General features: G+C 47.4%; 1 protein-coding gene across 6 annotated transcripts in view; it reads left to right on the forward strand.

Moving 5' to 3' along the window:
* FN1 (fibronectin 1) overlaps positions 1-20,288 on the forward strand; it is a 52,843-nt gene extending 32,555 nt beyond the window's left edge. Inside the window, exons 25-47 of one of the 6 annotated variants that reach the window (XM_058809641.1) lie at positions 125-397; positions 1,442-1,624; positions 2,847-2,936; positions 3,051-3,320; positions 3,691-3,807; positions 4,168-4,332; positions 4,951-5,106; positions 5,846-5,959; positions 7,608-7,877; positions 9,627-9,814; positions 10,870-10,957; positions 11,123-11,299; positions 11,504-11,593; positions 11,770-11,949; positions 12,479-12,568; positions 13,290-13,389; positions 13,525-13,738; positions 14,854-14,992; positions 15,694-15,858; positions 16,895-17,020; positions 17,593-17,699; positions 18,206-18,316; positions 18,648-19,549. In XM_058809641.1, coding sequence (XP_058665624.1) covers positions 125-397; positions 1,442-1,624; positions 2,847-2,936; positions 3,051-3,320; positions 3,691-3,807; positions 4,168-4,332; positions 4,951-5,106; positions 5,846-5,959; positions 7,608-7,877; positions 9,627-9,814; positions 10,870-10,957; positions 11,123-11,299; positions 11,504-11,593; positions 11,770-11,949; positions 12,479-12,568; positions 13,290-13,389; positions 13,525-13,738; positions 14,854-14,992; positions 15,694-15,858; positions 16,895-17,020; positions 17,593-17,699; positions 18,206-18,316; positions 18,648-18,722 — 3,488 coding nt within the window. In that variant the 3' untranslated portion in view covers positions 18,723-19,549. The other 5 variants (XM_058809640.1, XM_058809639.1, XM_058809642.1 and 2 more) reach the window with 5 other exon arrangements.
* Positions 20,289-21,151: the final 863 nt, after the last annotated feature.

Below are 21,151 nucleotides of genomic sequence, written 5' to 3' on the forward strand. Positions count from 1 at the left end.
GCATATCACCGCAATTGCTTCGAGTTCTGTCGATGTTAATAGTGATGAACACTGCTTTTTTCTCCTTGTCTTTCTTTTGCCTCTGTGTGTCTCTGCCTCTCCCATTTGCTCTTTGCCTCATTAGAGGTGCCCCAGCTCACTGACCTAAGCTTTGTTGACATAACTGACTCGAGCATCGGCCTGAGGTGGACCCCGTTAAACGCCTCCGCCATTATTGGGTACCGCATCACAGTAGTGGCAGCAGGAGAAAGTGTCCCTATTTTTGAAGATTTTGTGGACTCCTCAGTAGGATACTACACAGTGACAGGCTTGGAGCCGGGCATTGATTACGACATCAGTGTAATCACACTCATTAATGGCGGAGAGAGCGCCCCTACCACTCTGACACAGCAAACGGGTGAATTTTGAAAACTTCTGTGTTTTGTGACGTGGATGGTGTCACTGGCTGTCACTGGCTGTCGGGGTGCTGGGGCTTTGTCCAAAGAGGAAATGAGCCCCTTGCTGCAGGGAAGCCAGGCAGACCCAGCTGGCTCCTTTCCCCAGATGGCAGCTGGGGATGGATGTGGCGCTGCTCATTTTTGAATTGGAAGCATTTTAATACCATGAATGACTGCAGACTTGCCAGGCTCATTCACCTTCTGCTGTCCAGATTTCCAGGATCCAGTTGGAATCAAGAGCCTGAAACATGAGCTGTGTGATTGCCAGATTTTAAAACTGTGGTTCCTCAAAATAGGAGTGCTGGAGGGCAGAGCAGATCAGTGGACACCCTCCAGCCTTGACAGCTGTTAGAGCTTCCAGCAGCCCATTTCCATGGTGGCTCCACTCTTTCCACAATGCCCCAAAGGATGCAGATGGGCACCACTCCCTGAGTATGTGCCAGTGACAGCCATGCCACACCATCAAGGGTTTCTTATAGTGCATGAGCTGAAGGAGAGCTGGAAACTGGTTCTTGCATGAAATCCTGTTGGGTTTGAAAGTCCTGAGGCTGTAAATCCTCCAACATGAGTAGAAGTAGAGTCATAGGAAATTAGTGATATACCCTCTCCTCTCCTGTGTGTGCATGTATGGATTCTAGATGAGATTACTTTTCCATCTGTAGCTGCTGTATGGCAACTTTAAACCTCTCTTGGCACCACATCTGTAATACAAAATCCAGCTGCTAGAAGCACATCCTTGAAACTTGCTACCTTGTTTTTAAATTAGCCCCACGGGGTACATTTAACATATCAGGAATTGCCAGGAGGTTAAAGCAGCCTGACAGCAGTGCAGACACATTTTTCTCTTAACTGCAGTAGAACCAAATGTAGTTTAGAAGTCTGCATGAGTCTGATGCCGTAGTCAGTTGTGCATGAGATACCTTCTCTGGTGGTTGATTCCCTGAGCAGACCCCTTGCTCAATATGAGTCTGAGAGCTGAGGTGGGTTTGTTCTTTGCTGTGCAGCTGTGCCTCCTCCCACTGACCTGCGCTTCACTAACGTGGGGCCTGACACCATGAGGGTGACTTGGACTGCCCCGACCTCCATCGTGCTGAGCGGATTCCTGGTGCGCTACTCGCCCGCCAAGAAGGAGGAAGATGTTGCAGAGGTCACAGTCTCACCCTCAGACAACATGGTCATCCTAACAAGTGAGTGGGTTACCTGCAGAAATCAAACAAACATGAGAAGCCCCTCATCATAAAATCATAAGATTAATAAGAGAAAAGACCTCCAAGGTCTTTGAGTCATCAACTTTGCGCCACCATGTGCAAATCCACACACACCACCTGAACACTTCCACTCCTGGCCAACATTTCAGTGAAGAAATTTTTCCTGATATCCATTCTCAATCTCCTCTAGTGCAGGTTGAGGTCTTGTCTTTTTTTGTTACCTTGGAGAAAAGACTGGCCCCCACCTTGCTACAGGTTGTAGAGGGTGAGAAGGTCCACATAGCACAAGATGAGGCAAAAAAAATTGTTTGAGTGTGGCTGGCCAAATTCTCAGCTGATGTAAAGTGATGTTGCAAGCAGCCTCATAGAAACTCACACCAAATGGGATTTGGCCTCTAGCTTTACCCAAGTTAAAGCCAAACCATGGGCAAGTTTTTTCCTATCAATCCAAGGACAGCGATGAATCAGGCTGTGAGGCAATTGCATTGATTTGCGGCCTGGTTAGGTATTAACAGTAAATACGTGTTGTTCGCCTGGTTTGCCAGTAATGTCAAGGACTTGCAGTGCAGAGGTTCAGAAGAGGATAAGAATATGCAAAAGGCCATTGCTCCTTTGACTTTGTATGCTCAGACCAGAAAGCACATCCTGTTTTGGAACCTTACAGGACATGGCAGCAAAAATTGGGCATTTTCCAAAAGCCGACATTAATTTTTGGGGCAAAAGCTGTGTTGTATTTATAGTTGTTTTTTGTTTTTTTTTCTCTATCTGAGAACCTGGTTGGTTACGTAAGAGACAAGACCTGTTTTCAGAATAAAAAACTAAATCTAGTTTGTCTGAGTTAGAACAGCTTTGTTGGAAATCTTTGGCCCTTATATCAGCTAAAGCTTTGGCCTGGTGCATAGATAAACTGGTAGATAACCAGAATGGACCTTGTAAAAAGGTAATTGCTTCTAGTCAGTCTCCACAAACTGATGAAGCGATGATATAGGATCTCATGCTCGTCGAGGCTAAAGCATTGCAAGGAGCCACGGTGCCACAAAAATAACTGATTTAAACATTTGATTGTCCTGGAAGTTCAGATCTTCCATCAAGCAAAACCTGATTGTCTCCTAAGAAGCACAGTTGAAATTGTGTAGGTCGATTAACTTCTTGATGTTAGCAAAGAAACATTAGCCCACATTCCTGTTCTTCAACTCCACAGACCTGCTCCCTGGCACTGAATATCTGGTGAGGGTCTACAGTGTTTCTGAGCAGCACGAGAGCGCACCTTTGTACGGAGTCCAGAAAACAGGTACTTGGATGCATCCTTTAAAAATTCATTAGTGGGACTGAATTACTTTTTTTCTCCTGTGAAGATGCCAGGCAGCCTGGTTGAGCTCACCCTTGTGTCTCTTGAACCACCCAGGCCTGGATTCCCCCACTGGCCTGGACTTCTCGGATATAACGGCGAACTCGTTCACGGTGCACTGGATCGCTCCCCGTGCCACCATCACGGGCTACAGGATCCGCTACCAGCCCGAGCAGGGCGGGGGCCGGCCCAAGGAGGAGAGGGTGCCCCCCTCCAGGAACTCCATCACCCTCACCAACCTGCTGCCAGGCACCGAGTACGTGGTCAGCATCATCGCTGTCAACGGCAGGGAGGAGAGCCTGCCCTTGGTTGGCCAGCAGACAACAGGTGAGGCTGCAGGGACTGCTGGGTTTGGGGTGTCCTCTAGCAAAGTCATTCCTCTTAAACTGCATCTTCCCTGCCAGCTTCACTCATGAGGAAATGCCTATATGCTGAGGTAGGGCCTGATTTAGGAGAAGATGGGAGAACTCATGCTGCTTTCAGATGTTTCTAGGGCCAGCAGAACTGTTTTCATTAAATCCAGTCCAGTGCCATATGGTTTTTAACCAGATACATCTCTTTGGCTCAGAGCACGTTCCTCTTCCAAGGACAGACAGATGAGTAGCAGAGGAGCACGGTATAAGTGGAGTATGTAGCTGATGTACAACTGTGTTTAAATTCCTTCTCTTCAAATTCCTTCTCAATTCTGTTTTTCTAGTGTCTGATGTTCCAAGGGACCTGGAAGTCACCCCTACCAGCCCAACCAGCCTCAAGATTTCCTGGGATGCTCCTGCAGTGACAGTCAGATACTACAGGATCACTTATGGTGAAACAGGTGAGGGCAGGCTGCTACAGCTGGGCACAGATTAGAAACTCTGTTCTGAGGCCATTAGAAAGCAAACAGCAAAGGCACCTTGGGCTGTAGCAGACATATAGGTGCCTTTTTTTTAAAAAGAGCAAATCATATTTTGTCTACCTAAAAGAAAGAGTATCTAGAGTATTCCAGTAATTTTAGAAGTGGTTCTATGTGCACGTTTCATTCTGTTCCTCTAAACAATTTTGACCCAACAATCACTGAAATCAACAGGGTCCTGCTTTCAGCTTGATGCATGTAGGACTGTCCTGTTTTTTGTAGAGATGTTAGTTGTATGCTTTACAGGTCCATCACATTTCTTTCTTAACCTACTCTTGCTAGGTGGAAGCAGCCCAGTACAGGAGTTCACAGTGCCTGGCACAGTGTCCACTGCCACCATCACTGGCATCAAGCCTGGTGTTGAGTACACCATCACTGTGTATGCTGTGACTGGCCGTGGAGACAGCCCTGCCAGCAGCAAGCCAGTCACTGTCACCTACAGGACAGGTGAGATCTGATTAAACCAAACAAGGCAAAAACCCCACAGCTTTGTGTTGGCTTTTCCCCATAAATGTGTATTGCTGACCCCTGGTTTCTTTTAGAAGCCATGGGCTGTAGGGCCATCAGTTTGGGGAGCTGTGTAGCTTGGTGGCACAGAAGGGGTCTGTGGACCTGGAGAAGGAAAACCTATGGAGTCCAGATGGAGATAAAAGCAGTGCTCAGCTGCTCACTGCAGAATAGAAATCCTGTTGGGCTCTCAATGTGGGGTCACTGCTGGCTTAACTCCAGTGCTTCACTGTCAGATTGTGATCCTGAGGAGTCTTGCCATTTTTTCTAATGCCAAGACTGTTGTCTCACTCCTGATTTGGATATAGCCAAATCCTACTCCTTCTGTAGCTGCAGATAAAGGCATTAAGTAGCCTTTAAAACAACAAAAATCCTCAGCTAACATTGATATGAAATAACTCATCCACACATCATGGTTGAGGCTAGCGTGACAGAAAAATAAATAGCAACATGTGTTTTCTCTTCCAAGCAGTGCAGAATAAAATTCAGCCAGGACACAAAAGTGGAGGGAGGGTTTCCTGTACCAACATACTGAGAAAAATTATTTTTGTTGCCCAGAAATAGACACACCATCCCAGATGCAAGTCACTGATGTCCAGGACAACAGTATCAGCATCAGATGGCTCCCTTCAACATCCCCAGTCACAGGCTACCGGGTGACTGCTAATCCCAAGAATGGACATGGACCCTCAAAAACAAAAAATGTCCCTGCAGGTAAGAGTTATGTCATCTGTAAAGAGTGCAACATGTGACCACTGAAATCCTGCTGCTGGTTGTACCTTTTTTTTTTTTTTTTTTTTTTTTGCATCTTGCTGATTTTCAGTTATGTCTCATCCAGGACAGATGAGCTCAGGCAGATTTTTGTCCCAAAACCTTCATATTTCTTTGACACCACTGTACTGCAGAAGTTTGTTCTTGGCAGTGTGCATAAAAAGTACCTGCATTTCAAAGAAATAACATTGGATTTTCTAGCATCCAGCAAAACTTGCTCTGAAATCCTTTTGGAAGTCACATAACGTGACCCTTGGTCACAGCATGTGTTCAGTCACGTACACTACAGGTTTGTAGTGTAGTACCTGTGGAACCTGCCATGTCAGCTCTCAGGAAAACTGCATGTTGTGGGATCAGCACAGCACTTGGGGAATGTTTGTGATGCAGCTGAACTGGTGGTCATTCTTATCCTAAAAAGTGGTGAAAGCTGGTCTCCCTGTACCTAGTTCTACCCACTGTGCTAACCTGTCCTTTCAGCTGTGGAGCCTTGGAGCAGGTACAAATGGCAATTGTGCACTGCCAGAGAAGCATGGTGCAATTTAAGGGCAAATTTAATTTGTCAGTCCCACCTTGTTTTAATAACATTTATTCACTGTATGGCTTAGACAGGCCATTCATTCAAGGCTACTTTGAGGCCAGCTTTGTGCTGTTCTTTCTGACTGATGGTGTTCTCTCCTGCCAGATCAAACTCAAGTCACTATTGAAGGTCTGCAGCCCACAGTGGAGTACGTGGTCAGTGTCTATGCTCAGAATCAGAATGGGGAGAGCCAGCCCTTGGTTCAGACAGCTGTCACCAGTATGTATTTCACTTCATGGCAACAAGCACGTGTTTTCTATTGATCTCTGAACCTACCACCACATTCCCAGGGAAAGCAAAAGCCAGGGGCCTGGTCTCCAGGAGAGAGTGATGTGGTCTGCCCTGTGAGAAGTACCATGCACCCAAGCTGCAGATGCTGGCAAAAATGCAGTCCCTCTGCCTCAAACACTGCCAAAATGCAATTTCCTGCCCCCTCAAAGTGCTGCGCTTCTTATTTTCTTTCACTAAAGCTGCAAAAGCCTTTTGGGGTTTCCAACAACCAATTGGGTTTGCCATCAGCCAATCAGTGGATAAAATGTGCCGAGATCTCCTTTGTGTGGAGCTAGGTGGCAAAGGTGATTGCTGTTAAGGGACTGGACTGGGCTTGGGAGCACTTGCCCTGTGTGAGAGAGTAAGGGAAACCATGTGGGTTATACTTGAGATGAAGCACTGCAAAAAAATGAAATTCCAGGACTGAGGTGCTGTGTAGAAAACAGCAGTCTTGCTCAGGTCACAGGAGAGACAGAAGACCTTGTAACTCAGGGATATGTTTGAGCTAAAGTGCTTTTGAGGGATACCTCTGGGGTAGGGATTTGATTCTTACTTCCCTGCTCAAGCTTGTATTCAAAACCATGACTCATCCTCAAACACTGCAGACAGCAGGGGCTTCTCCAGAGCTTTGCAGAGATGAGTGAAGAGTCCACATTCAAACCAGCAAATTCCTGGACAAAAATCACCTTTGCCAACTAGAAAATGCAGAAAAATGAGGACTAATACAACATGGCAAATGAAAAAGATGAAGCTTTCTAGAAAAGCATGGTTCTGATTGAATATAAAAATCACATGCTAGATCCTCCCATTTTGTGTATTTCTGTGATAGCCACTCCAGACTTCTGAGGAACAAGGCTCACTTCCCCTGCTCTGAGCTCCTACCTTGCCAGGAAATCCTGTGAATTGGTTTAATTAATGGAGGTGTGCATATCACCCAGTTGCACCTGTGGACATTCCCTGTGCACTGAATACAAAGCTGAAAAGTTTGTTTCTAACTGATTCTACAATATAATATGCTGAGTAATTTTGCTTTCTTGATGAGTATGTTAATTGGATCTTAATTTATGAAAGAAAATAGTGGGATGGATTCTCCTTGGACTGGCACTTAGCACAGCAGCTCCCAGTAGTGAACAGCAAGTGCAGCATGAACCCAAACTTACAGAGCCAGGTGGGTTCTCTGGCTGCCTTTGGCACCAGCAACCATTTACATGGCAGAAATGGGTCTTAGCACTCCCATTCCTTTTTTTCTCTTGTCCCCTTTTAAGGTAGCTTAATGCTACTGGAGTTGTGTGAAGGGGTTTTGGTGCCAGGGGGACTCAAAAATAGTTGAGAATTGGTGTCCTGGCTGCTTTGAAGGTGGCAATGCAGGTGCTTCTGGTTTCAGCAAAGCCAAGATTGCCTTCCTGCTGCCTGGCACTGCAAACTCAGGCTTAGGGATGCAAGCATGCGTGCAAGGTGCAGCACAGAGGAGAATCCAGTGCCCCCCTTGCCACACCAGACTGAAAACCGCTTTGCATGTAATGGAAATGCTTTTTATTTTCCTCACCCACAACCTGCTTTTTATCACTTAACCTCTTACCGTTAATTTGCCTAACAGACATTGACCGCCCTAAAGGACTAACATTCACTGAGGTGGATGTTGATTCCATCAAAATTGCTTGGGAAAGCCCTCAGGGGCAAGTCACCAGGTACAGGGTGACCTACTCAAGCCCTGAGGATGGAATCCATGAGCTATTGCCGGCCCCAGGGGGCGAAGAAGACACTGCTGAGCTGCATGGCCTCAGGCCAGGTTCTGAGTACACTATCAATATCGTTGCCATTTACGATGACATGGAGAGCCTGCCCCTCACTGGGACCCAGTCCACAGGTACAGCTCCCACCACCCCCAGCAGGCCATGGCAGCAGCGGGTTCTGCCCCCAGGGGTCGAGTGTGCTTCCGTGTGCAACTGGTGCTCCAAGTGGGGCAGCCCAGGGGATGGGATTGCTCCTGAGGGATGGCTTAGCTGGGGCCAGAGAGCTGCCTGGAGCAGTCAGCCTGCATACATGTCAGGGAAGGCAGGCAAGAGAGCAGGATTGCAGATCTCCTCCTGAGAGAAAGGAGGCAGGGTGTCCAGTGGTTTCATGTCCCTGGTCACGGAGCCTGAGCCATAGTGAGCACTCTCGCAATGCTCTTGTCTCGCCTTCAAGGTATGGGACGCTCAAAGCACAGGTAGGGACCAACAAGAGAGATGAGGGCAGCTTTCATGGCCCAGGGACCTTGCTGTTGGAGCCAAAGATCAGCAGGAAGGGCTGGCAGATTGCTGAACCCTCAGGTCTCACAGAGATCCCTTACTGGCACTGCCCTAGGGACCACAGCCCACTGCATGCCCACACCCTGCACCTCATCACCTCCACAGGAGACTCCCTTCTGTGCCAGGCTGATCCAGCTGCAATTCCATGCATTGAAAATTCCTTGATGAGAAAGGAAAATTACTGCAAGGAATTAGCTTAACTTTGCTTCCAGCAGTATGGAATCCATTGCAATCTTCCAGCATTACCAGATGTGACTTTATTACAAAGACAGGTAGCACCTGTGTAATAAAGGTCTCCCATTCATTTGTGGCTGAAAAGTTGGCACTTTAATTCCAGGGGTGGAATGAATTCAGTGGGTCCTTGTGTATGGATCTGCTGTGCTAAACTGAGGCAAAGTGATGTAATGATGGAACAGCTGGCTGACTACCTGCCAGAAATGCAAATATAATGCTTTTTCAAACACACCCTCTGTGGTTTACCTTTTGAGGGCTGTTCCAAAGTGGATTTGAAATAATTCAAGACTTTCCATTGACTCTCATGGGCTTTAGATTAAACTCTGAGCTAAGCCAGTCGGAAGAATTATCCTGTATTTCCACTTTGTAAAACTGGAAAGCGTGGATAGCCATGTGCCATAGTGGGCACTATGCTAAGGTGTATCTTTGCTCTGTTTACAGCCCCAGGCTTACCAACAGTAAGGCAAGAGACTATTTCAATGGACACTCCTTTTTTTAGGCATGAATTTGTTTCTAAGGGTAGTGGATGTGTTAGCTACTGAACAGGCTCTTGTGTGCTGAGCCTTATGGCCACCACAGCTCTGCTTTTCCATTGCCTTGCTCGCTGTGTAAGTGGCTGTAAAATGCTTCCCCTCTCCATCTGCAGTATTTTTATATCTTCTCTGCAATTCCTGAGCCTGCTTCCTACTCACTTTTGTAAATCATCCATGGTATTTTGGAAATGAACAGACCGGGGCGAGTGGAGCAGGACTAAACCGTGAGCTGTGTGATGAAAAGCAGAGACTGGTAGAATAATTAAAACAGCCTGGCCTGCTAGAGATTTAATCACCTTCCCAAGCCTTTACCTTACATCACAGCAAATGTCATTGCTCACTTAAATTCAGGATTGAAGCATTGATATCTCCTAATTTCTGCTGAAAAGTGTTTCTGTAGATTTGAACAACACATCCATTCCCACAGTGTTTTATGCCTATGTTTGTACAAGGCACTCCACTTTCCTGGCCTAAACCTGTCTCATGTTCAGGAGACAATACTGTCTTACCCAACTGTCTTTTTTTAAAGTAACCCCGTGCCTGTCTGGATTTTTGCAGCAATTCCACCTCCAACAAACCTGAGGTTTACTCAGGTAACTCCCACCAGTCTCACCATCAACTGGAATGCGCCCAACGTTCGCCTCACTGGCTACAGAGTCAGAGTGAACCCCAAAGAAAAGACTGGTCCTATGAAAGAAATCAACCTTTCTCCAGACAGCACATCTGCAGTCGTGTCTGGCTTGATGGTAACTTTTTTCTTTGTGTTGTGGAAATGAGATTTTTGGAAAAAATGTCAGATTCCTGGGTCAGGAGCTTCATTGGAGTAGATAATTTCAGCTCCTGAGGGTCTGGCTCTGAAGCTCATGGCAAGTCAGCCTGCAGCTACTCAGCACTGTAGTTTTTTTAAAAGGCAAGTAATTGGCCTGCTGAAGCTGCATTCTACCCCCTTCCTCATCTAGCACAGGGAGACTGGATGCCTAATCAAATGCAAATTACCAGGTTCGCAATCAAAAGTAACCCAGCAAAATGCTTTTACTCATCTCTCACAAAAGAGGTCAGATAAAGTGATCTGATGCAGAGATTTCAAGCTGTGATATGGGAGCTCTGGCAGTCTATTGCCTATTTTTAAGACATCTGCAAAATATGCATTAAAAATACAAGTCTTTTGTGACTTAGGCTTAAATTTGCTATATAGCTATCTTCTCCACTGGAAGCATTTCATGAGTTCCTGAACTGGAGAAGGCTGAAGATAACTGCTTTTATGGTTTCTGCGATCTTAAAAAGCTACTGATCTGTTTTTAAGGAGTTTTATGAACCATTTTCAAAAATGAGCCTTAAAAACATTCTAATCTAAGTGGACCCATGGTCTGATGCAGCCAAGGACAAAACCCCCCATGCTGATACATTCACAGTTATCTTTTATTCACATTATTTTATTCTTTATCATAGCAAATGGCATCCATTAACCCTGGGAAAAATAGGAGGGAAATTAGAGTTTCTCTGAAGAATCAGCTTTAAAGCACAGATTTCTAAAATGAGGGGTGATAAATAAGCTTCTTCCAGGATTTCTTTTCCTCCTGAGTGTGCATATGTGCACAGTGTCTCAGGGTCTGTGCCTACTCTTTTATTCCAGCTGGAAATAATTAAAATTATCCCACCAGTCCTTCCCTAATTTAAAGGCTTCATATTTCAGTAAGTGATGACTTAAAAACATGGCTCCACCAAACACTGACTAAGGGCAGGAATATTTCCCTCTGTGCTGGGTCCTTCTCTTGACATGACACAACTCTGTCCATTCTAGGTAGCAACCAAGTATGAAGTGAGTGTGTATGCCCTGAAGGACTCCCTGACCAGCAGACCAGCCCAGGGGGTGGTGACAACCCTTGAAAGTAAGTGGTGGCCCTCCCCAAGTGACCACTGAGTGCTGTGTGGGTGCAGAGGAGCTGTGCCCAAAGTTGGGGCTCTGTCCAAAGCTCCATCCCAGGCTGCACCAACCCTTGGCTGGTACGATTGCCATCCCCCCTGTACTGACAGGACCCTTCCCTTGTGTGCAGATGTGAGTCCCCCTCGCAGGCCCCGGGTGACAGATGTCACTGAGACCACCATCACCATCACCTGGAGGACCAAGACTGAGACCATCACTGGCTTCCTGGTGGAAGCTGTCCCTGCAGGTGGCCAGAACCCCATTCAGAGGACCATCAGCCCTGAGTTCAGGAGTTACACCATCACTGGTAAGTGAGGGCTGCTCCAGGGTCACATCAGAAGCTACACTGGGTTCTTGTTTTGGATTTGAATATCCTTGATGAGAAATACTACAGGAGCAAAAGGTGGGAAAAAATATCTGAGGCATCAAGAGTTTATTGAAAGACCTTCTGATGGCCATCCTAGTTGGCTTCCTCTCCTTAGCTAACATTTGTGTTTCAACTTCATTTTAGGCTTGCAGCCTGGCACTGACTACAAGATCTACCTGTACACTCTGAATGAGAATGCACGCAGCTCCCCGGTGGTTCTGGATGCCTCCACTGGTAATGACCTTGTCTGACCTTTTTGCAATCACATATGGCCAGTTAGGAGTTGTCTATATCTGATCACATTTAATATTCCCTGGCAATAGGTTTGAGAAGGGTGTCAAGCAGCTCTGGTGAAGAATATGCTGGTGTTTTCTGTATTTGATGTTTTAAACCCTTTTGTTTCCACCCAGCTATCGATGCTCCTTCTAACCTGCGCTTCCTCACGACCACGAGCAACTCCCTGCTGGCCACGTGGCAGCCTCCCCGAGCCAAGATCACGGGCTACATCATCAGATATGAGAAACCTGGCTCACCTGTCAAGGAGGTGCTGCCTCGGCCCCGGCCCGGCACCACCGAGGCCACCATTACTGGTACCTCTGTTCTGTCTGGGAGCTCTTCACCTGAAACCCTTGAATTTTGAGAGAGATGGAGGGGGAAGGCCTAATTATAAAATGTGATTATAATTCATGATTAGCTAATAGGGAGAAAATTGTGTTCCTTTATTGTGGTTTCCAGTACTAGAGAGTGGTCCTGTAAGCACACCTGTCCTACAAACACATTGCACCTCACTGATCAGAACAACCTCCACATTTGAACAGTCTGGTGCTTGTTTCCACTATCACCACAGTTGTTATCCTTTCAAGAAAGAAATGCCCCTGATTCTGGCACCCACCAGTCACATGTGCTAAAGATCCCTTATGTTTGGGTTTATCATCACAGCTGACATGGTCAGACTACAAACTTGCTCTGAGGAACAGGAGACTGAACTGAAAACCTCGGGTGTGAAATGCAATACCCAATACTGCAGCCATACCCACTTCTCATTCTGCCTTAGTTCTCACAGATAATCATAAAGAAAAGCAACTCAGAAATCTAAAATTGTTCTTCCTCCCTCCCTAGGTTTGGAACCTGGCACTGAATACATCATCTACATCATTGCTGTCAAGAACAATCAGAAGAGTGAACCACTGGTTGGCAGAAAAAGGACAGGTAAAACAAAGCTCTGGATTGTTGTGTGCCAACAGGAGAGAGCTTTAACAGTGTGAAATACATTGAAGGACATTTGTGGGGGACTCAAATAATGTTTTTAAACATACCCTGTTCACACACTCCTTTTCTTTGAAGGCTTTGTAAGGAAGTTTTCCTTTCTAAGGATGCAGGAGGTATACTTCTGAATTTATATTAGTAACACTTACCTGTTTGAACACTAGCAACAGAACAGTGTGCTTGATGCTGAATTCTTGCTTGGGTACCTAATGGATAATTTAATCAGGGTTAACATGACTGTCTAACACTTGATAGTGTCAAATGCAGAACCCATTCAGTTTGTTACTTGTTGCATTCCTCTCACTTTGCAACTTTCACAGTACAAGATTGACCTATCACAAATTACCAGCTGGTCATCCAAATATGATCAAGTAACAAGTTTCTTCCTGCTTACCAGTGATTCCTCTTAAAATGAGAACCTGCAACTATCTCTTGCAACCATTCCTTCTCAGTTTGAGCAGTGATGGTGGGTTGCAGTGTTCAAAAGTGTTGCTCAGCTGTATGAAAATTTCACACCAGCATACTTAGGTGTGAAAGATGCAGAGAGGGAAATTACCTTTACAATCAGTGCAAGGTCATGAAAAGTGTAATATTTCATGCTTGGAGTGGTGTAATGCAGCTTTTTTGTTGCTTTACTTGATGGCCTCCAACCTTTGTTTGCCAGATGAGCTCCCCACGTTGATCAGCAGGCCACACCCCAACCAGCCCGACATCCTGGACGTGCCTTCCATTGACGAGGGGACCCCTTACCTCACCAACAACAGGTACGACAACGGCAATGGGATCCAGCTTCCAGGCTCCTCTGGGCACCCTCAGACCGTGGGACACCAGGGCCAGCAGATCTTCTTTGAGGAGCACGGCTACCGGCGGCCCGGGCCCACCACAGCCACTCCCCTCAGGCCAGGCTCCAGGCTGCCCAGCGTGGACGAGGCCATCGAGGTGCCCGGCTACCAGGTGCCCATCGTGGTGGAGCCCTTGTACCCGCACGGGCCGCGGCGCAACAACAGCCAGGAGGCCCTGTCCCACACCACCATCTCCTGGAGGCCCCTGCTGGAGAGCTCTGAGTACATCATCTCCTGCCAGCCCGTCAGCCAGGACGAGGACACGCTGCAGGTAACGGGCTGCCTCAGCACAGGGGTGGTGAAACTTCACCTGGGGCTCTCGGGGTGCCTTTGCTGTGCCAAGGGGTGTCAGAACCCAAAAAATTCCTCAGACTGCCCTGGAGGACTCAAGACCCTGCCAGGCACCTCAGAGACCTTGTGCCTTTGGCACCCCTGTGCCTTTGATCTTGACCCATGGAAAAAATTACCAACCTTATATGAGGATTTACAAGCCACGAAAGTTTGAGTAGAAGGATAGTGAATTTATCACAGAGTGAAAAATAGATTTTTTTGGGGGGTTTTTAGAATAGAGGTTCAGGAGGCAAGATAGACTGGATTCTGCCCAGATTCCTCCTTCTTCTTGGCCTCTTTCTTCTGCTGTGATGGTGGCACTTTTGGATTGGTTGAAGCTAGAAGCTCACTGTCTTAACACAGGTGATAGGTGCTGGGAAGTTATGGTAAATAGTGTACATGTAGTTTTTAGTATAAAAAGATAACACCAGTGCGCCTCAACCTGACCTGCCAGACAGACCTGGAGAAAGAATTTTATTGATAAGAAACAATAAACAACCTTGAGAAGGAGAACAGAAGAATTCTGACTCCTTCGACTGCTGGGCTGGGAAGAGGCATGTACGTGTTTGAGTCACTCTGAGCAGCAGAGATTCTGAGAAAGGGAGTGGCAGGAATTAGCCTAAAGAGTCTGATTAACACGTAGCTGAGACCAGGGTGGATGAAAGCCTCCTCATCTCCTTTATGGAAAAGGCTGCAGGATAAAACTGCAAAACCAGAAAACTTAGAAATGCTGTCAGCAGTGATGTTTCACCAGGGAAGGGGGCAGCAAGCTGAGTGGGAGTTTCAGAGATTGAGGTGCTGCTTCTCTAAGCTGCAGCTACCTACTCTTCCAATGAAGTCTCCTTGAAATAGCAAAACTCACCCCTCATGATCCATAGTCCAGGGTAGCTAAGTCTAACTTGGTGTTATCTGAAGTTCTTAGAGTGTCTAAGGGGAGTGGTCTGGCTCCATCATGGTACAGAGCATAGGGGTCATCCTAAACCTTTCCTATGAGACAGGTAACACCTCCAGGGTGTTATCACCTCTCTGGTGACCTGGCATTGTCTCTTGTTGCAGTTCAGGGTTCCTGGCACTTCCTCTAGTGCCACGCTCAAGGGTCTCACCAGAGGGGCCACCTACAACATCATAGTGGAAGCTCTGAAGGACCACCGGAGACAGAAGGTGCTGGAGGAGGTGGTCACAGTTGGCAATACTGGTAAGGAACAGCCTGAGGGAGCCTGGCTGGACCTGTGCAGCCCCTGCCTCATTCCCCTTACTCAAGGTCACCTACCTGGTGCCCAAGCTTGACAACAGATCAGAAAGGAAACTTCTGACAAGGACAGTTCATAGCAGGAGACTGGACAAGTGATTTGTGAGGTTCTGGACCATCAGCTGATGATCACCCCCTGAACTGGTGGCTGTAAAGCACCCACCAGCCAAGGCATGCTCCTAAGGTGACAAATCTGACAAATCACTCTGCCTCACCACAGGGTCTGCTCTCCTTCTCCCATCCCCTGACGTGCCACAGAACCCACAGCAGCCCAAAAAGGTGCACATGCAGCTACCACCCCCCGCTGTTCCTCAGCATCTTACAGCACATTTTCTCCTAAAAACAGGCAAGAGTCAGGTTGTTGCTCACCAGCAGCAAATGCAGAAACTCACACTTGCTTCAAACTTGGCAAATCAAAATGAAAATAGCCTTCATGTCAGTTTTTTTATCATTCAACTGTTCTGACACATGCAAATGGAAAATAAATCACAGGGAGCTGGGCTGCTGACAACCATCAAGGATATGCCCATGGGGTGACTCCATTACTGCCAGGATATTACAAGAAGAAAAACGTGTGTGTTCACTGAAAATCTGTCAGCAGCTGCCATTGCTGTGTGTGATGCCTGTTTCTCCTCTTTCTGTTGCAGTGTCTGAAGGATTAAACCAGCCAGCTGAGGACACCTGCTTTGATACTTACACCGGCTCCTTCTATTCCGTTGGCGAGGAATGGGAGCGCTTATCTGAAACTGGCTTTAAGCTCTGGTGCCAGTGTTTGGGCTTTGGCAGTGGCCATTTCAGATGTGACTCTTCTAGTGAGTAGCTTGCTGTTAACCATCCCCATCCCCACTCTCCTCCAGCAGCAGTGCCATGTTTGACAGACTCAGCCTGGTCCAAACATGGAGCAAATGAAGGCAGGATCTTAAACCAAAGCGATGTTTTGCATCGTGAGAAGTGATGGAAAACTTTGGTTACCTCTGAGCTTTGCAGCTAATCTAGAATTGCCATCAGCAGCAATCAGTATTATATTGATAAGAGACATTTTACCTTGCCAGACCTATCTAGGTAATATGGGAAAGTGTGGATTTCAGTGGGTATTACAGCCAGTGCTGGTATTACAATAAATCTGGTTTGCATTGCAGGCAGCTTTTGCAAAGCAGCTTGCAAAACCAGTTTTTAACTAATTTTTCTAACACTTCTGCCTAGGGCATTAAGTTTTATTCTTTGCAGAACTGTGTGGTTTACATGGAAAAAAAACCAACTTGACATAAGGGAATGGAACAAAAGTCTGTGATTGAGCAGTTTAACACAACACATACCCAGCTAATGGAAATTAGGCTTTTAAATTGTGGAATAAGCTCAGCAGAGAGAGTATTTCTGCAATTTGCATAGATTCAGAGGAGTCTATGTAGAGACACCTAATTTTACAGGAAAAGATGCTTATTTTACAGGATTAATATTTATATTTCATTATTTGATACACATGGCTTACCCATGGTGTCTTGTGAGATTGTGGTAAATTTTATGCTGGGTATTTGCACAAAAAAGAGCATTTAAATATTTTTCTCTCCTATCCTGCCCCACATCTATTAAATTCCTTTTCATTTCTTTTCATCTCCTGTGAACCAAACCTCCTTTCCCCACTCTTTGTCACATCCTGCTTTTTTCCCATTTCCAGAGCTGGAACAGCCTTCAGCAGTTAAAAACTGCAGGAGCTGAACCCATTTCCTCCTTGAGACTTAGATGAGCTGAGAAGATTCTTTCTCCTGCCTTTCCTGAGACAATGCCAAGCTCTTTTCCTCCTGCTGCCTGTGGGATAACTCCTGATTCTTGTTCCCCTGCCTTCTCCAGAGTGGTGCCATGACAATGGAGTTAACTACAAGATTGGGGAGAAGTGGGACAGGCAAGGGGAGAATGGCCAGATGATGAGCTGCACCTGCCTTGGGAATGGAAAAGGAGAATTCAAGTGTGAACCTCGTAAGTGTCTTTGTGCTGTCAGTCTGAGCTCTCCTTCAGCAGGTCTCAGCTCTGTCCTGCCAGGAGGACAAGCAGACTATCAGTGTGTCTGGTTCAGGCTGAACTGGTGACAGCTTCAGGCTGTTCTCACAGGAGATGAAGGCATAAATCTCACATTCCTGAGCTTGAAAAGAAGAAAACCTTTTGTTAGCTCAGGTCACAGCACACTGAGCACCTGTGTGCCTCTGGCCCTGGAGCTGCACACCAGGGACGTGTCACTGTCTCAGAGGGGTGGATTGCCCCAGCTGGACTTTCCTGCAGGGCCTGCTGCCTCAAGCTCCTCTGGCCTTCACACTGTCACTCAAACTGCATTGCTTGTGTCAGGAGAACACCCCCCTGCTGGAGGTTAAATTGTCTGGGGAGCTGTGAACATGTCTGATGTTCCCCTGCCAGTCAGGGAGCCTCTGCTCAGACAAGGGGAGCACACTCCCCCAGGGGCTCCCTGCTGATCACCAGGCTGCTTTGGGAATGCTTTGGGAGTGCTTAAAGCCCAGCCCAGGCCCTGCAGCTGAGCTCTGCCTGTGCCTCCACAGATGAGACCACGTGCTATGACGATGGGAAGATGTACCACGTTGGGGAGCAGTGGCAGAAGGAATACTTTGGGGCCATCTGCTCCTGCACTTGTTATGGAGGACAGCAGGTAAGCAGCAGGGAGGTGGGACCCAGGGGAGGCTGTGCTGGGCTGCGCTTATCAGACACTTATCAGGGAAGGGGCCAAAACAAGCCCACATAAGGAGAAAAGTAATTAGGAGAGCTGCAGTACTTGCATTGGTGCTAGTCTGGTGTAACACAGGAGCAGCCTCACTGGTGCTGGTGGCTCTAGCCTCATGTATGAATGATCATGAATTAATGGCTTTAAGCTGAAGGAGAGTAGATTCAGATTGGATGTCAGGAAGAAATTCTTCCCTGTGGGGGTGGTGGGGTCCTGGCACAGACTGCCCAGAGAAGCTGTGGCTGCCCCTGGATCCCTGGAAGTGTCCAAGGCCGGGCTGGATGGGGCTTAGAGCAGCCTGGGATAGTGGTAGGTGTGGAAGGTGTCCCTGCTCACAGCAGGGGGGTGGAATGGGATGAGCTTTAGGGGCTGGATTCTGTGAGCCCTGGCAGCTCCTTGGCCATGGCACTGATGGCCCCGTTGTGTCCCCGCAGGGCTGGCGCTGTGACAACTGCCGCAGGCCCAGCGTGGAGGTGGCCCCCGAGGGCTCTGCTGGCCACACCTACACCCAGTTCACACAGAGGTACCACCAGGCCACCAACACTGTGAGTACAGCTTTCCTTCTCTGCCCCATGCTGCTGTGAGGCTGGCACAGGGGCGGGGTGGCTGTGGGTTGGTGCTCCCCTGGTAGTGCATGGCAGCCCCCAGGACACACACACCTGCTTGAGCTCACCCCCCACACACATGGGCAGTGCCACAGTCCCACAGGGCAGTGCCACAGTGCCAGCAGTCCCACAGGGCCTCATGCATGCTCGGAGGCAGTAGTGCATGGAGTGGTTTCCACTGTGTGCTTTGTGCTGGGAAATGTCCCCAGCAGCTCCCAGCACAAAGCACAGCCAGGACAGAGCTCTAACTGATTTCCTTCCCTCCTGACAGAACGTCAACTGCCCCATTGAGTGTTTCATGCCCCTAGATGTACAGGCAGACACACAACAGCCACGGGGAAAGTAACATCCAGCGAGACTGCTTGCGGCCATGGCAACAGACAAACCAAAGTGTAAACCCCAATGTGCCACGAGTACCATCCAAACTGGAGTGATGCTAGCAAAAAAGTGCATCTAGTGACAATGGCCCCCTGCTCTGGAGCCATTTGCCCAGCTTAAGCTCAACTCACAGCTTCTCCAAGCGCCACTCTTGGAGTGTTTCAGACTTTTCTCATGATTGATAGCGATTGTCTTGGTTTTGCTCAAAGGGTTGAATTCCAGTTGATATTTTCAAATTTCAAGAGGGCAAGGGAAAAAAAAAAAAGGAGGGGAGGAGGGGGAGAGGTTGTAAATCACAAATTTGGTGGGGGATCAAAATACTGATGGGAGGGTGGGTGTAGAAATTCAAGGTTCCCGTGCTATGCAAGAACATTTGAGTACAGCAATACTGAGGTTTAGGGATAGGAAAGTCCACCAAACACTTCTGCTTTCACATAAGCGTGCAGCCAGCAATAAGATAGGAACAGCAAATCCAATCACTGTGATATTTAAAATATGCACAGTCCTAATTCTTTCTTGATGATCCTAGTATTTTTCTAGCTGTATCTTTATATCTCATACTGTTATTTATCAGTTTTGTTCCCCTGACCTTCCAAGTGTTTTTATATGGGAATAAAATGTATGGAAGACACTTAGTATGCAGTTGACAAAAGAGGAATTTGGTGTAATTATGATCAGTGATTATTTTTATACTGTAAGTGCCAAAGCTTTACTACTGTGGAAGAGGAAAAAAAAAAACCAACTCTTTTAATAAAAAGATTTACAAACCAGACAAATAGTTTAAGTGATTCTCTTTGCTGCCGTGGAATTTAGGATGAAGATGATTATTCTCAGCTGGATTATTCTGAGGTGGATAATTCTGAGCGAGATGATTCAGAGCTGGAGTAACACAAGATGGAGCAAACATCCCCAAGAAGAGTGGAGTAAACCTGGAGAGAATATTGCTAGAGCAGTTTGTTAAAGAAAGGCTTCCAGCTGCACCCCTGCCCCCGTAGAGCACAGACAGTGGTAGGTATGGCACGGGCAGGAGGCACAGGCTTGCTTTGGGGCAACAGGGGAAGGGAGGGGAAGGCAAACAGCCCCTGCTTTGCACATGAACTGAGCTAGAGCTCGTTCCAATAGCTAGAATTCAATAAGCTTCCAGTGGCTGAGGTGCCAGAATTAGTGAGACAGTCCAAACCTGTGAATTTCAATCTGTCCAAAGCTACAAAACCCAGCAGGAGACAGGCACCAGCTGTGGGTCTAAGCCTGGCTGTTACAGGCACAGACCCTTTTCTTGTCTCCTGTGCCTCTACCTCATGGTGGGGAGGGAGGTAACAAAATGCTCCTCACAACCCTTTAGCTGAGAGTGAGCCAAGCCAGCAGTGAGTCCCTTTGCTTGCTCTGCCAGGACCTGTCCAGCCTTTGCAAAGGCCAGGCCAGGTCCTGTCAGGGTTGCTGAGCCCCCTCCCCTGGGCTGCACACGCACTGTACCATGGGCTGTACCAGGCACTGGCATTCTCTGCACCCAATAAAGCATCACATGAAAACTCCATTTGGCTTCTTGGCATGTGGCAGCTGCCAGCAGGGACTGATACCTACAGAGCACCCCAGAACTCTGCAGAGCAGGATGATTGCAGCAGCGGTCAGCTCTACCCCACCAGTGCTCCAAAGCCAAACGTGTCCCTAAAAAATACCTGAGAACTGAAACTGGCCTAGACAGACACACAGAGGAGTCATTTCCCATTAAACCAGATTGGTTTTCCCAAGTAAGGGCTACAGATTTGGGACCAGAGAACAACTCTGCAGTGATCCTTTCACTTTGTCACTAATTCACTTCACTTCACTGTTGTCATTACATTGCAGAGGTTCCATTACATTGCAGAGTTTTGTACCTCCCTGATGTTTCTGGCAGGCAGCTCCTCCAGGCACTGACTCTTCCTTGTCCTCACAGCAGCCAGCTGACTCCAGTTCCCCTCAAACAACCAATCCACTCTTCTATAACACTCTTCTTACTGGCTACAGGTGTGGCCTGTTAACATCAGGCCTGCTCCCAATCTTTAGTAATTGGTCCAGCTGCAACTCTTTAGGGGATAAGATTACATCCTATGCCACCTTCATTTACCCAAACTGTATCCCCCTACACTTCATCAACAAACTGAAGGGAGTCAGAGCCCACCTCCTCTCCTCTGCCACATCTCTTGTACCAGCAGCAAACACCTCCCCTGCCTGCTGGGAGCATTTCAAGATAAAATCATTTGAACAGCACTTTTCCCCAAGCTCCCTGTTGAGGTTTGTCTGTGCCTTAAAGCACACAGTGCTCACAGCTATGCCAAGCCCTGCAGAATTTAAGCCCTTGGCAGTTCATTTCCAGAGCAGGAGGCACATCTCCACAGGGCTTGTGTGCTCAGCTTTGGG

This window comes from Ammospiza caudacuta, chromosome 8 (genome assembly GCF_027887145.1).
Source record: "Ammospiza caudacuta isolate bAmmCau1 chromosome 8, bAmmCau1.pri, whole genome shotgun sequence".
Taxonomy (NCBI): domain Eukaryota; kingdom Metazoa; phylum Chordata; class Aves; order Passeriformes; family Passerellidae; genus Ammospiza; species Ammospiza caudacuta.